The 16,175-nt window shown below is 26.6% G+C and overlaps 1 protein-coding gene and 1 pseudogene across 1 annotated transcript; both read left to right on the top strand.

Moving 5' to 3' along the window:
* The first annotated feature begins 1,670 nt into the window (after nt 1-1,670).
* LOC131596226 (pentatricopeptide repeat-containing protein At5g11310, mitochondrial-like) overlaps nt 1,671-16,175 on the top strand; it is a 94,798-nt pseudogene continuing 80,293 nt past the window's right edge.
* LOC131596227 (probable E3 ubiquitin-protein ligase RZFP34) lies at nt 2,566-7,754 on the top strand. The gene is made up of 12 exons (XM_058868832.1): nt 2,566-4,160; nt 4,257-4,845; nt 4,936-5,023; nt 5,504-5,563; nt 5,670-5,702; nt 6,146-6,223; nt 6,379-6,422; nt 6,545-6,585; nt 6,679-6,761; nt 6,898-6,989; nt 7,081-7,192; nt 7,284-7,754. Exons 2-12 carry the CDS (start codon nt 4,670-4,672, stop codon nt 7,392-7,394), a joined length of 918 nt encoding a protein of 305 aa, XP_058724815.1. The 5' UTR covers nt 2,566-4,160; nt 4,257-4,669; the 3' UTR covers nt 7,395-7,754.

Genomic DNA, 16,175 nt, shown 5'->3' with positions numbered 1-16,175 from the left:
AGGATTAAAAAAAGGTATTTTGCCTTGACTTTAAAGAATGAACTTGTAAAATTATGATATTTCGAAATTTGGTAGGTGTCATGATTTTCTTAGAGATTGAGTTAATAACTATATAGTTTTGTTAGAGAGATATGTTTGTTCAATTGTGATATCCGATTTATTCAACTAAATTATACGATTAAATCTCGTTTATTCATGTGATTCGATCAATGACCTAATAATTCGACTAATAAACCAGTAATCCACCCTCATTTGCAGTGGAGATCTTCGTTAACGACATAAGGAAAATGCTCGTGCTAAGAAGATTATGGAAATAGTACCAGTCCATCAGAATGGTCAGAGAGGTCGATATGGCCAACCCATAACAATTTCCTCTAAAGCCCGTGCCTAAGCTCAACAAGGCATGAGTTTTTTACTTTAACCTCAGTTGTTGATCACTCTTGCTTTTATGCTTGGAAGAGCAAAAGAAAATGTTTACGTTCTTTAGGGATTTGTGGATTTAATACTTCATACTTCAAACGTCTTTTTGGAAGTTCCATCATTACGACTCTTTGGAAACTAAACAATAGAGTATTGCGTGTAAGTGGTTTCACGTGTTTGATAGAGTCTATTTCCTTTTGCATGCTAGAATACAGTCCTCAAAAAGTCAGCGTTGCTTTCTTTGAGTCATTTTTCCAATTTAGCAGTCACCTTCCACTTTAGCATTTCACTTTCTCCATCGAGATGAGCCATTTAGTAACTGAAAATCATGTTTAGGCGACATACCCTTTCACGGACGCCTAATGAGAAATGGTCTAGTATAGGTCTTTTACAATTATATTACTCCCTCTGTACTGAATTATTTGTCGTAATCACTCACTTCACACAGATTAAAAAACATAGATAATGATGACCTTACCAAACTATCTTTATTAACTATTAATGTATTCGAAATAACATTAATATTATGTGAGAAGACAATAAATTAAGAGTATTTATTAGAGGGTACAATTGGAAAATTAAATATAAAATTACACTGTTAATATAAAATGACATGTATTTTGAGACAATTTTTTTTCGAGGGAGTACTACTATAATTTTATTTTATTTTTATTTTTGATTAACCTCTACCAATAATTAAATTTAATGGTATTTTTCGTAAAAGAATTTAAATAAGTTCTTAACCTAAAGGTCACCTTAAAAATTTAAAACAGAAATGCTAAAACTACACCAAAAGTTTATTTTTAAATAATTTTCTTTTTGTCTTGGGTTTTGTGCTAATGCTTACCATACTTTGAAAAAAGCTATGGTGTAAATACAATGTAGAAAAATTGAGGATATGCACTAAGGGTGGAAATAGGCCAGGCCGATAACAGGGGCTTACAGGCTGGCCTATAAAGGCTCAAGTCAGGCCATACATTTTTTATAAATAGAAAAGGCCTGGGCTTTTTTATAAGCCTATTTAGTTAAAAAGGCTAGGCCTCAGGCCCAAAAAAAAGCCTTTTAGGCCTATCAGGCCGACCTATTTAAATAAATATGAATAATTTTTTTATTATTAGTATGTTATGTTTTGTACTTTGAATTAAAATACTTAAATAAAACTTGGTTATCTTAAAGAACTTGTGAAAATAAGATGAAAATATCTAATAAACATTGTTTTCATAAGTTATCTCAAACAAATAGTCTCCCAAAACTTATGCTAACAGATAGTCAATGCAAATAAATTTTTGGTCTCTTGGTATTTTAGTTAGTTAGTCTATTCAAACAATATTTTAGTTAGTATGTCAAAACAAATAGGCTTTTATGTAGGCTAACAGGCTAACTAGGACTTCGAAAAGGTCAGACTCAGGCCTAAAAATAAGCCTACGACAGGCCACAGACCGGGCTTAGGCTTCGATTTTTTTGACAGACCAGGCCTAGGCTTGGCAAAGCCTAGCTCGGCCCAGCCTATTTCCACCCCTATGCACGATTCGATCCCTGCAACTACGTAGAAAACTAGAACCTTGATACCAGAACTGATCTTAAATTGGACTAAATCACTGGTGATAGGAAAAAAAATTGAGGGTAAGCATAGCAGGCCTCATTTTAAAAACTTTATCTGACACACTAGCCAACAATGTCTTTTAGTTTAATCTAATCCAATATTTGCACAGAAATCAAGATCCCACATGACGACACGTCATCTATCAGATATTTTCATTAGCTGTCAATGATTATCACGCGGTTGCTTTCAGTTTCCATTTTCTTTTCCGTATAAACCACACACACTACTCCATTTTCGAACCCTCTCGAATTTCAACATTTTCTCTCAACTATATATATAAATTTCTCTCCAATTTGCTCTCACTTCAACAATCCACCGAAGATCGGAGCTCCATAATTCGAGCATCAATCAATCGCCGATTCCGTTCCGTCAGAGTTGAAAGTTCGTTGTTGTTCTGTCGTAATTCAATTGCCGTTTATTCATTGTTTTTACTCTTTATCGTTTATCTCTTTCGATTTGCCTTGTGATTTTGATTATTTGCGATTGTTAGAATAATAATTATGTTTTATGTGATCCTCTCAGCTTCTTTCGATTCGGTTCTCTTGTTAGGTAATTTAGCTGTGATTTTTTAATTTATCTTATTGATTTATTATTATTATTATTTAGATTTGATGATTTTTTGATGAGGTTTAATTGGAGTTTTTGCATATTTTGATTTGTTGTGGTTCTTGTTTGTTTGAATCTTGTGCTTGCTTTGTATCTAATGTTTCAGAGTTGTTTGATTTCTGATATGAGCGTGTACCAAGTCTTTGGTTTAGAGGCAATGAATTTGTGTCTTTGCTAGTGATCCATGGTATTGTAACCCTTGAAAATTAGAACTTAGGTTAAGCTAGCATTTGATTATGATGAGTTGGCTTAAGAAGAAACTATGTTAATTGGCAGCTTTATGTGATGTTTGAAAAATCTAGGACTTCTGATTCAACGGGTCCCGAGTTGAATCATATAGAATTCTAGGTTTTAAATTGCGGTCGGGATGTGTTTTCCTATGTTGCAGTTAATTGGGATAAGAGAGAAATAAAGTTGTAAAATCTTGATGTCTCACAGTAGCTGATGGTTTTTGCAAAATTTCTGTTGATCTATGATTCAAAAATTAATACCTTGTTTGGTTTCTATCATCAGGGACCCGGCCTCTAGTGGCTGATTATCATAAAATGGTTTGTGTTTTAAAGTAATTACATATTTGTACACGTGATTTTCCAGTTACAAAGATAAATGAGGAAAATAATCTTGATTGATATGTGAGAGCTAAACTTTTGGTGACTCGAGGAGATGAATGATTATATCAGTTTAGGTAGGGTGGGAGGGGTAGTTCAACTGTCTTGAAACAGTTGAGGGAGTTGGAGGTGAGGAGTTGGAGGTCCGGGTTCAAGTCTAGGCAAGAGTGTGAATATATACTAACAATTAACCTTTAACAACTTGCCATTAAAAATTGTTTTGGTAGAGAAGTCTTTTACAGGGCATTCGAAGTGGAAAGACATAGTTATAGAATGGTTACCCAGCAAAGATACGAGTCTCTAATTCTTGGAGAGAAGAAATACCAAACAAGTACCAGCAATTTTGTTTCAGATTTTGATCGATGTCCAAACGCAGGGAGCCAAAATGTTCCTTCTTGCCTTGCCCGTCTGTATTTCTGCAATTGCATCAAACAGAATCTCAGCATCATAGACATCTATGTCTTTTGTCTATGCTCTCTTGTTTCGTCTAGCTTGAACTGTAAGAGTTTGGTGCTAATTTCGATGTTGTGGGAGCTTTGTATGGGTGGGATATCCTTTTTGCATAATTCATATAAAGTAACCATTTTATTTCTTCATCGGACATCTAGAAGAAAGGCTTTGATGCTAGTTTGGCTTGCATACAATCACTCTCTTGTATTAGCGCCGGTTTTTGCTCTTGGCTTCCAACCGTCTTTTTGTCTACGTTGGAAAACAACCCTGCTGCAAACCTTCTATATGAGATAAGGATATTTTAACCTAAGTAGTGTGAATGTCAATTTATTAGTGAACATAGTTATTAATAAGAAAAGTGTTATAAGTGTCCCCAAGGAATTTATCATGGTGCACATGATACGGAGGAAATTATATATTTGGTTTTGGTAAGTTTTGGTATCAGAGGAATCAATGTTGAACGTCATTTTAAGGTAGGTCCGCCCTTTGTAGAAAACAAAATCGACACAAATACTATATTTTATTATCTTAGATGCATTTGATTGAGTGATTTATTGCTTTCAAAATAGGTCGAAGTTTCTATTGGTTGGCTCTACTATAGTTGGATTTGATTCTGTGAGTTCTTGAAGGAATCAAGTGATCGTTCAATGCTAATTGTATTTACTGCTGGAGGCTGTGAAGAACCTCAATGCTACCTCATAATATGTGGAATTCTTGTATACACTTTTTTGATGTGTTCATCTCTTGGAGTAGTGGTGATTGGAGCTTCATAATACGATTTTGTTTTGCTGGTTACAATTGGTCTGCCGAAGTATACAAGAAATCAACAATGCATTTGGTGTTTAGCTGGCTTGATGGGGTGACTAAATATGCCTTTAGAAATTTTAGGATTATTTCTAAATCTGTTCCTACATGCAGGTCATTAAGCTTACTGCCTACTTCTAGAAATAGTTGATACTCTTATTTGAGGAGACCTTGTATCATGGGTGAGGTGGCAGTGTTGCACTCTGAGCCTCTGCACTTTGAATGCAATGACACCAAACATATGACAGAAGATGTCTATCCTCCAAATTCAAACCCGGAATCGTTGCCCGGAGAAGAATCAAGTCAATCTATAAACACAAATGATTTACAAGATAAAGGATATATGGAACATGGGTAATTTCTTGTTTACATGCTCATTTATACTCTTCAAATTATTGAATTTCTTGCTCTGTTTTTTTATATAATATTATACTGCATTTGCAGATGCCAACACTACCGGAGAAGATGTCGAATCAGGGCCCCCTGTTGCAATGAGATTTTTGATTGCCGCCATTGTCACAATGAGGCAAAAGTGAGTAAATGCTAATATATTTTTTGTCATAATATGTTTCATCTTTTATATATGGTTGTTGCTTAAATGATATGTTTCCATCTTATTTCATATTTCTAGCCAATCTTTCCCTAAATGTCACTGGCATTCTTTGGTGTAATGTGGCATAGACAGTATGGATTTGATCATTGGTGTTGTCAATCTTGGATTACGTACGAAAATAGCAGTTTGTTCAATTTCTGCTATACAACACTGCTATAGTGCCATTATTTGATAATATTTTGAACTAAAAAGTGTATTATGGAAAATAAGGATGTGTACAAATTCTGCCACTATTTAACAGCACAGATGATCACTGACCACCATATTAGTTATAGCCTAGTTTTAGTTGTAGTTGCCTTCTATTTATGACTTCAGAATCTATCAAGAGGATCAATTCTTGGGTTGCAGTATTCTTTTATTTTTGGGGGAACTTACTTTTATTATCATGTTTTTTTTCAGAATGATATCAACATAGATTCAAAGCTTAGACATGACATGCCCCGACACCAAATCAAACAGGTATTCTTATTTATTAGACATCCTCAATTGAAATATCCATCTTTTTATGTTATTTCATTGCCAAAGGTGGTCCTTAATGCTAACAAAACAATTTTGACATATTCAGGTGATATGTTCACTTTGTGGCACTGAACAAGAGGTGAGTTAGAATTTCTTCTATATTTTAAATATTTTTATTAGTGATATAGTGATATAGAATATATAAAGGAGGATGTAAATATTAGTTTGAGATAAGTTGAATCTTTGTTATCTATAATTAAGAAAGATCTCTCTGCATATGATTATATACATGTAGGCACATGCATAACAAAATTAAAAGGTGGAAACATTGTATTCTGCACATGCATAAAATACATGTATTCTTCCGAATGGTTTGCGGAAAAAGTTGCTTTGTGAATGTCGGTTAAGATATTGACTAGAGCACCAGACTATATGCTGCTTGAAACTTTTTGACAACTCCAATATTTGTTTGTTCAATAAATCAATGAATAATCGTTTATGACATCTAAAATTTATCATATACAATCTGCTTTGAACGCCGGAAGCTAAGTTATTTTATTGTGCTTATTTTACTACTTTCAGGTTCAGCAAAACTGTACTAATTGTGGTGTTTGTATGGGCAAGTACTTCTGTCAGACATGCAAGCTCTTTGACGATGATGTGAGTATTAATCCTGGAAATGTGATTCTTTTTTCTATCGATGTTGTTCGCATGTTTTTATTTTGTATTTTAAACGATTGCTTGTTAGAATAGGCCGGGATCCCTAAATATAATTTTTAATTAGTATACTATCTTATTTCTTTTATATGATGCAGATATCTAAGCAGCAGTACCATTGTAATGGCTGTGGAATTTGCAGGTATGAATTGATATTTGGTTTCATAGTCCATCTTGAAGCTTTGGGCACTGTAATTTTCTTATTTATTGCCTTGGCTTTGTGTCAAAACTCAAACTGATTGATTTTGATATATTGTTGCACAGAACTGGTGGACATGAGAATTTCTTCCATTGTAATAAGTGTGGTAAGTATATCACGTTTTTCCCTTTGCTTTTTGCTTAGTACATTATGTAACAGTGCCAAAATTTTAAAATGTACTACTACTTGTTTTGCATAGGTTGTTGCTACTCAACTCTGCTGAAAAACATTCACCCCTGTGTGGAAGGAGCAATGCATCATGATTGCCCCGTTTGTTTTGAGGTGACATTTACAACTTTTTAACTTTCTAAGTAATGATTAATATATCATTGAATTTAAATTGGATCTCAAATATCATTATAACTACTTCTAATATTGCTGGAGGCTGATTCATGAATGCCAAAATTGATGAGTGCAGTATTTGTTTGATTCAAGAAATGATGTCATTGTTATGCCGTGTGGACATACAATCCATAAAAACTGTCTGAATGAAATGAGAGAACATTACCAGTAAGTGCTCACAGAGCTTGTGGTCTCCTTACTTCTCCATATCTCTTTTAATATTGCCCTTATTCTTGTATTTGACTGTGTATCATATCAGGTATGCATGCCCTCTCTGTTCCAAGTCTGTCTGTGATATGTCTAAGGTTTGGGAGAAATTGGACATGGAGATTGCTGCTACGCCAATGCCAGAGTCATATCAGAATAAAATGGTCAGTTTTCATTGCTCCTTCAGTATTGAGAAGCAGAGAATTATGGTTTGTTTAATTGGCGAGGACTAATCGCATTACCCTTAACATGCAGGTTTGGATTCTGTGCAATGACTGCGGAAAAACTTGTCATGTTAAGTTCCATTTTGTGGCTCAAAAATGCCTCAACTGCAAGTCATACAACACGCGACAGACGAGAGGCTGAGCAAATGGCATTCAATTATAGATTGGTTTTATTCATAATGAAATGGAAGTTTTCATTTCATTTCAATTGATTTAATTTGAAGGCAGTGGCTCTCAATGCTGTCATCTCTTGGCTACAAAGGATGATATACACTGGAAATTTCAACATTGAAATAATGAATGATTCTTCATTCTTATTGACTCATTGTATCGGGGAGTAACGAGATGGTTTAGCAGTAGTAATGTGTTGTTTCATGGAGAGTTTGGGACTGGGACGAGTAGTTGTTTCATTCTCGTATTAATGTGTGTAATCTTTTTAATTATTTAACTATGTGAGCCAGCTTTCTTTAATAAAATGAGGTACTAATGGGGGAATTCTTTATTTCCACATATTTTTATATTCTATACCATTATACAATGACTCTTATTTTTTCCCTCTAAAACTTGAGATTAAATTAAATATTTCATAATTATATATAGTATCTACAAACTCATTTTATTTTTAAACTTTACTATTTTTAACTTGAGATTAAATTAAATTTTATTTTTAAAAGAATATTATTTTTTGATTAAAATTATTTTAAAATTTAGTAATTTCATTATGAACTTTAAAATTTAATTAAAAACATTTTTTTAATCTAACATAATACATTATCATGCAAAATTATTATTATATTAATCAGAAATAATCAATGGAAATTAATAAAAACAATTAATTTTTTTATTTACAAATTTTTTATATCCAGAGCCAGAATGAACTCTATAAAATTTATAAAAAGATATCTCTTTTTCATTGACAATTCTTCTCATTGACAATTCTTCATGTGACGACCATGTATGCATTTGTTAGTAAATAAAATCTTTATAAGTTTATAAATTGCTTTAATACTTAATTATAAAAATTTGATATGCAAAAGAATAACAACCTTAATGAAGTATATAAATTTATTTTTGACAAAATATCCTTTTTTGTCATTTAACTTAATCTAGGGATCCATTTTCGTCCCTTAATTTTGCCTTTAGAATGATTTGAACTCAAGACACTTTAGTCATGGTACAAATGGGTGTACCACTAATCTATGCTCATTTTGGTTGCTTCCTTTTCTTTCGGCAGCTACTTATTAACTATTGCATTAGTTGATTTTATTTGCTTCTACATTATTAATAATAATAATAATAATAATAATAATAATAATAACAATAGTAGTAATAATAAAATAATACAGTAGTACTAATAATAATAGTACTGATACTAATAGCACTAATATTAATAATAATAGTAGTAATAACAAAAATAATATTACTAATAATAATAGTAGTAATAATAAAATAATAGTATTAATAATAATACTAATAATAATAATAGTATTAATTATAATACTAATAATAATAATAGTACTAATACTAAAAATACTAATACTAATAATACTAATAGTAATAGTAGTAATAATATAAATAATAACACTAATAATAATAGTAATAATAATAATAATAGTAATAGTAATAATAATAATAATAATAATAATAATAATAATAATAATAATAGTAGTACTGATATTAATAGTACTAATATTAATAATAATAATAATAATAATAATAATAATAATAGAGATAATAATAATAATAGTAATAATAATAATAGTAGTATTAAAAATAATAATAAAATTAATAATAATAATAATACTAATAATAATAATAGTATTTATACTAAAAATACTAGTAGTCATAATAATAATACTAATAGTAATATTAATAATATTAATAGTAATACTAATAATAATAATAATAATAATAATAATAATAATAATAATAATAATAATCATAATAATAATAATATGACTAACGCAGTAGTTAATAATAATAATAATATTATTATTATTATTATTATTATTATTATTATTAATGTAGAAGTAAAAGAAATCAACTAATGCAGTAGTTAATAAGTAGCTGCAGAAAGTAAAGAAAGCAACCAAAATGAGCATAGCCTAGTGGTACACTCATATCAAAACTAAATTGTCTTGAGTTCAAACCATGGTGAAGACAAATTTTTGGAATAATTTTTAGAATTTTCAGGAACTTGGTGACAACATATGCCACGTCAACCTGCCATGCGTGTAAAACATAGCCACGTCAGACGCCACATATGCACAGTTTCCATCACATATGATGAAAAAGGGTATTTTGGCTTTATTTTTTTACTTTGTTATTTAGAATTTTTTATTCTAATTTCATAATTACCTCTCTTCTATTTTATTTATTATTTTAATTGAGAGTAACGGGCATTAATAATATACTAGACATTCACCCGTGCTATGCACAGATATGTTCTATCAAATTATTTATTATTAATAATCTCTAGTGTTTCAAGAAATAAATTTAAATATATGATATATGTATTTTTTTTATAATACTTGTGTTTCTTATTTAAAATATAAGTTAATTGTTTTTTATTTTAAATTAATTAATAAGTGAAATATAGACATATATGTAATTTTGAAGTTAAAATAAATGAAATAGGAAAATATAGAGTCCTAATTTTTAGCCATTTTGATAATTATTATTAATTTAATTGATAATTATTATTAATTAAAATGATGATTATGATTAAAAAATTATAAATTTTTTAAAGCATGATATGGATTAATTAAGGAAGACTAAGATACAATTGAAATCAAACCAACAAATTTAACGACTCTGAATTGAATCAATCGGTCTAAAATATAAAAAAAATTTAAAAATAGTTGTACATGCATTACATTAATAATGTGAATGTAATATGGAGTAGAGAGAATGATGAGAGTGGTAAGTGAAAGTGAAATATTTCAACCCAACATATAATACAAAAGAAAATATAACTAAAACGATAGAATTACGCAAGAGTCATAAACAAATCAGAAGTTCAATTTTTTTTACTATAAACCCTATTTGATCCCTTACAAAAATCACACAACCCAAATTAGTCCCTCACAAAAAAAATGACTCGATTTAATCCCTTACAAAATTTAATCGGACCATATTAGTCCTTCTGTTAATATTTTTATCAAATCAGGTTTTTTTAAATATTTTTAAACCATGACTGGACTACCACGTTGGCTTTTATTTTTTATTTTCATTTTTTAAATATTAAATTAATTTTTTTAATTTTAATTTAATTTTTAAACAATTCTGATTTAATAATATCAAAAAGACCAAATTGTTTTTTTATAAGGAATCGAACTCAATAATATTAAAAAATATCTTAAGTCTTTACCACTAGGCCAATATGCATTCATAAAAGATAATTTCCAAGATTTTTGATAATATTAAATAATTATGAATTTAAAACAAAAATTATAAAATTTATATCAATGGGGTTTCGAACCTCTTTGATTTACTAATTTCAAATAATACACCAATTTAAAAATAAAATTTATTAAATATAAAACCTCAATATATTTAATCAATTAGAAATAAATTAAATTATATGCAATTGAAATTAAATAACACACAAATAAATAGTTATTTATTTCAAATTAATTCAAATTAAATAATAATTAAATAGTTTAATAGTAATTCAACTAATTATTAAAATATTTAATAAATTTAAATTAAATAATCAATTAATTTTTAAAATTATTTAGTTAATACAAACTAAATAGTAATCAATTAATTTAATAGTAATTCAATTAAGTATTAATTTATTTATTTTTATTTGATTAATTTTATTTAAGATTTCTATTTTATTAGTTTTATTTTTAAATTTTTGTATTATTTAAAATTAGTAAATATTTATTTTTTTTATTTGAAATAAGTAAATATTTGTTATGAATTATTATTTAACTTTACTTGTATAGTTGTAAAGTGACTATTATTTAACTTAAACGAATTTGAATTTGAGACCCAGTTGGTACAAATTTTAACTTTTTTGTTTTGTTTTAAATTCTACATTATTTAATATTTCTAAAAATTATAAGAATTATTTGTCATGAATATACATTGGACTAGTGGTAAGGACTTAAGATATTGATTAAAGGTCATAGGTTCAATTCCATATAATTTTTTTTTTTGCTTTTTTATATTATTAATTCAGAGTTGTTTAAAAATGAAATTATAATTAAAAATTAATTTGGTATTTTAAAAAATGAAAAATAAAAAATAAAAGCCAACGTGACAGTCCAGTCACGGTTTAAAAGTATAAAAAAACAGATTTGGTAAAAATATTAACATAAGGACTAATATGGTCCGGTTAAATTTTGTAAGGGATTAAATCGAGTCTTATTTTTTTGTGAGGGACTAATTTGGGTTGTGTGGTTTTTGTGAGGGACCAAAATGGGTCTTCACTCTTTATATTATTATGTTTTTAGAATATTCTTAGGACACTTTGGGTTTTAATTAGTTAATGGGCCTTTAGTTATTATATTCTACTACTATATATGTACTCATTGAGAGAAGACAAAATTATCAAAGAAATCAAAGTTATCTTTATTTTAATTTCCTTTACTTTTAATGTTATTCCCCTTTTAGTTAGAAAACCCTAATTTTATAGTCTTGATAGGAATCTTCCTATCAGAATCATTGATGCAAGTAAAAAAAAATACCAAATTTAATAAATTGTTGATGGTAATTATCATGTGAGAGATGCTTTGACGACATAAATAATGTATAACTCTTTAACATAAAAGAAATTGAACCATATAAACAATGATTCATGCAACAACCATTAAAAAAAGACAAACTAAATTCGATAAATGGATGATAATTATCATGTGAGAGATGCTTGACATAAATAATGTTTAACCTTCTAACCAAAAAGAAGGTCTCAATATGTAGTTTAAGAATTATGAGAAAAGAAAAAGGAGAAAGGAATTAAGATAGTTGAATATTATGAATGTGATACAAAGTATAAAGAGTGGAGAATAGTCAGCGACAATGGAGATTGAGTCGGGAAAGTGGAGAGTGGTTTCTAAAAATGATGAGAGTGGGGAAGTTATAATAATTTAATTTAAGTAATTAATTGAAACATATTTATTGTTTTTTTAATTTTCCAATTTAATTAATATATTAATTAAGCACGTGTATCCTATTTTTTTTGTCATTTTTAAATTTGGAAACTATTTTTTTAAGGTCAATTTATTTTGTTATTATTTATTTAATAATTAATAATAATTAGCCTTTTAATTAATTATTATTGTAATTAATTGATAGAAATTTTGGCGGAAAATTTTGGTGGAAGAAGTTATAGGATTATAATTTAGTACTAGACGTACACCCGCACGATGTGCGGATAAGTTTTATTAAACTATTAATAATAAATAGTGTAGTTTAAGAACTGATCCTGAACTTGACTTTACCGGTGATGATAGATAAAAAAAATTAATAATTTAAAATATAATAATATAAATTAGTAATAATTTAATAGTTTGTATATCATAAATAATAATAATAATAATAATAATGTATATTAAAAAAATGAGAAATAAATCATAAAGTAAAAAGATTTTTTTAGGATTATAATGTTAATATTATTTGATTTATGAAAATGAAAAAAGAAAAAAAAATGTAATCAAGTAATGGATTAGTGAGGTTATTAAATAATTATTTTATATATCATTATTTATTATTAATATTATTATTATTATTATTATTTCTTATAGATTTAATTGTATATTTAATTAATATTATTACTAAATGTCCTATTTTTTAGTTTTTTTTCAATTAACTTAATTTCAATGAATATTTGAGCATTTTAATTAGTAATAACTTCTTTGGAAAATATTTAATCATACTAAATTATAATCCTAGAAGTTCTTCCCACCAAAACTTCCCGCCAAAATCTATAATAAATAATAAATAAAATAACTCCACTAACTCCATCACTATCTATCGAAAAACCTCACTAATTCCACTAACTATATATTTTTAACAGAACTCCATTAATTATTGAGAATTTCTAGCAAAATTTAATAATAATAATAATAATAAACTTATAATAATAATAATAATAATAATAATAATAATAATAATAATAATAATAATAATCATATCATACTAAATTATAATCCTAGAAGTTCTTCCCACCAAAATTTTCCGCCAAAACATTTAATAAATAATAAATAAAATAAAAAATTAATTAATTAAATGATTTAATGAATTAAAAATTAATTACTTAAATGAATTAAAAACTTCCACTACTTCAAAAACAGTTTCTTAATTATTATAAATTTCCCACTACATCAAACATTTATATTTACTAATAATAATAAATATAATAATTATTATTCCATTATTCATATAATACTAAATTTTAATTCAATAAAATTTTATACCAAGTTCTATTTTTATCAATCATATTAATAATAAATAAAATAAAAAATTAATTAATTAAATGATTTAATGAATTAAAAATTAATTACTTAAATGAATTAAAAACTTCCACTACTTCAAAAACAGTTTCTTAATTATTATAAATTTCCCACTACATCAAACATTTATATTTACTAATAATAATAAATATAATAATTATTATTCCATTATTCATATAATACTAAATTTTAATTCAATAAAATTTTATACCAAGTTCTATTTTTATCAATCATATTAATAATTATTTATTTTAATTAAAATAATATTTCATCATACCTAATCAATTTAATAATATTTTTTCCATTTATTAATTTAATTAGTTAATTAAAATAAGATAATAAAAAAGTCTATATGAATAACTCATAATATGTAGTGGGAAGTTATAATGCTATTTGATTGGTGCGAATAATGTAACTAACACCATTAACTCACGATCCTATCCTCTTAATTCCACATATGCACATTATCTAGCAACAATATATATTTACTACTTCTCCTTCAGCAACAGCCTTATAAAAATTATTAAGGAAATTGTGTTTGTGTTGTATGAAATGGTGGTTTAGAAGAAATATATTTCTCTCCTTATCTATGATTTTTTTTTCTTTTCAACTTCATTGCTGTTTGTTAATTCTTAGCTGTATTTTTTGTAGGGGAAATTTATAGGTGATGGTGGATTAGAAGATGAATACAAGTATCTCTTAAATCTGCAGTTTTTTTTCTCATGAACATATAGAGAAACAACATAAGTTGTTAGTTCTTGATTATGCTTTTTTTATAAGTATATATTTTGAAGTATTACCAACTGCATTTTATAGTTGTATAAAGCATTTTTTATAAAAACAAATGTTATTGAAGAAATTGTCTTATGTGAGATGGTGCTTTAGAAGAAATATCTTCCTATTCAAATTTATGTTTTTTATCCTCTCTTTGTAATTTTATAGTTTTTTTTTTTTTGTTAATTCTTAGGTGTTTTTTAGGTGAAGATTTTGAAGCATTAAGTTAACTGAAAAAAGACTAAAAAATAGGACATTTAGTAGTAATAATTAAATATACAATTAAATCTATAAGAAATAATAATAATAATAATATTAATAAATAATGATACATAAAATAATTATTTAATAACCTCACTAATCCATTAGATCATTACATTTTTCTTTTTTATTTTCATAAATCAAATAATATTATATAACATTACTAATTAAAATTGAAAAATTCAACAAAATTATTATCCTAATAAAACCTCTATTTACAATAGTGCTTAGTGGGAAGTTTAGAAATAGAAAAATCTTTAATCATGTCCACAATCCCACTAACCACACAATAGCACTATTAGAAGATGGTTTTGTTAATAATTTACAATATAAGTTGTGTTTGTAAAATGTCCGTAACTATTAAATAAAAAATTAACTACTTAATTAATTAAATTTATTTAGTAAATTAAAAATTAATTAATTAAATGAATTAAAAACTCCCATTACTTCAAAAACAGTTTCTTAATTATTGTAATCAATTTAAAAAATGGTTCAAAAAATTGAACTCTAATTTAGGCATAAGAGACGTGTTAAAACTACCTTCCACAACTAATTCAAAAAATAATAAAAACATAGTGTTAGTAAATTATTAATTAAATATTTTCCAAAAAAGTTATTACTAATTAAAATGCTCAATTATTCATTGAAATTAAGTTAATTGAAAAAAAGACAAAAAAAGACTAAAAAGACTAAATCTATAAGAAATAATAATAATAATAATAATAATAATAATAATAATAATAATAATAATAATAATAATAAAATAATGATATATAAAATAATTATTTAATAACCTCACTAATCCATTACTTGATTACATTTTTTTCTTTTTTCATTTTCATAAATCAAATAGTATTATGTAACAATTACTAATTAAAATTGAAAAATTCAACAACATTATAATCCTAATAAAATCTCTGCTTACAATAGTGCTTATTGGGAAGTTTAAAAAAATCTTTAATCATCATATCCACAATCCCACTAAACCACACATTACTTGATATATAGATCCACTAACCACACAATAGCACTATTAAGAGATGGTTTTGTTCATAATTTACAATATAGTTTGGGTTTGTAAATAAATACATAAATTAATAACTTATTATTAAAAATATCTCTTAATGCTCCTCCTCCATAAAAATAAATAAATAAATAAATAATACCTATAATTCATTTTTAAAAAACTAATAACTTCCCCACTTAAAGAAAATACTTCTCTTAACCATTTAACCCCACGATCAATTATTTTTAATTTAATAATAATAATAATAATAATAATAATAATAATAATAATAATAATAATAATAATAAGTAATAACTCTTTATTACAACAACAAAAAACAGCTTATTTCACTTGCATAAGCACACGCCAATTCCATTCAATTATATTTATTAATTAAACCACGTCTTTGTTGTCAAGAATT

The sequence above is a fragment of the Vicia villosa genome, linkage group LG4, assembly GCF_029867415.1.
Source record: "Vicia villosa cultivar HV-30 ecotype Madison, WI linkage group LG4, Vvil1.0, whole genome shotgun sequence".
Lineage (NCBI taxonomy): Eukaryota > Viridiplantae > Streptophyta > Magnoliopsida > Fabales > Fabaceae > Vicia > Vicia villosa.
The sequence above is the reverse complement of the archived record's forward strand: the minus strand, read 5'-3'. Positions and strand labels throughout refer to the sequence as shown.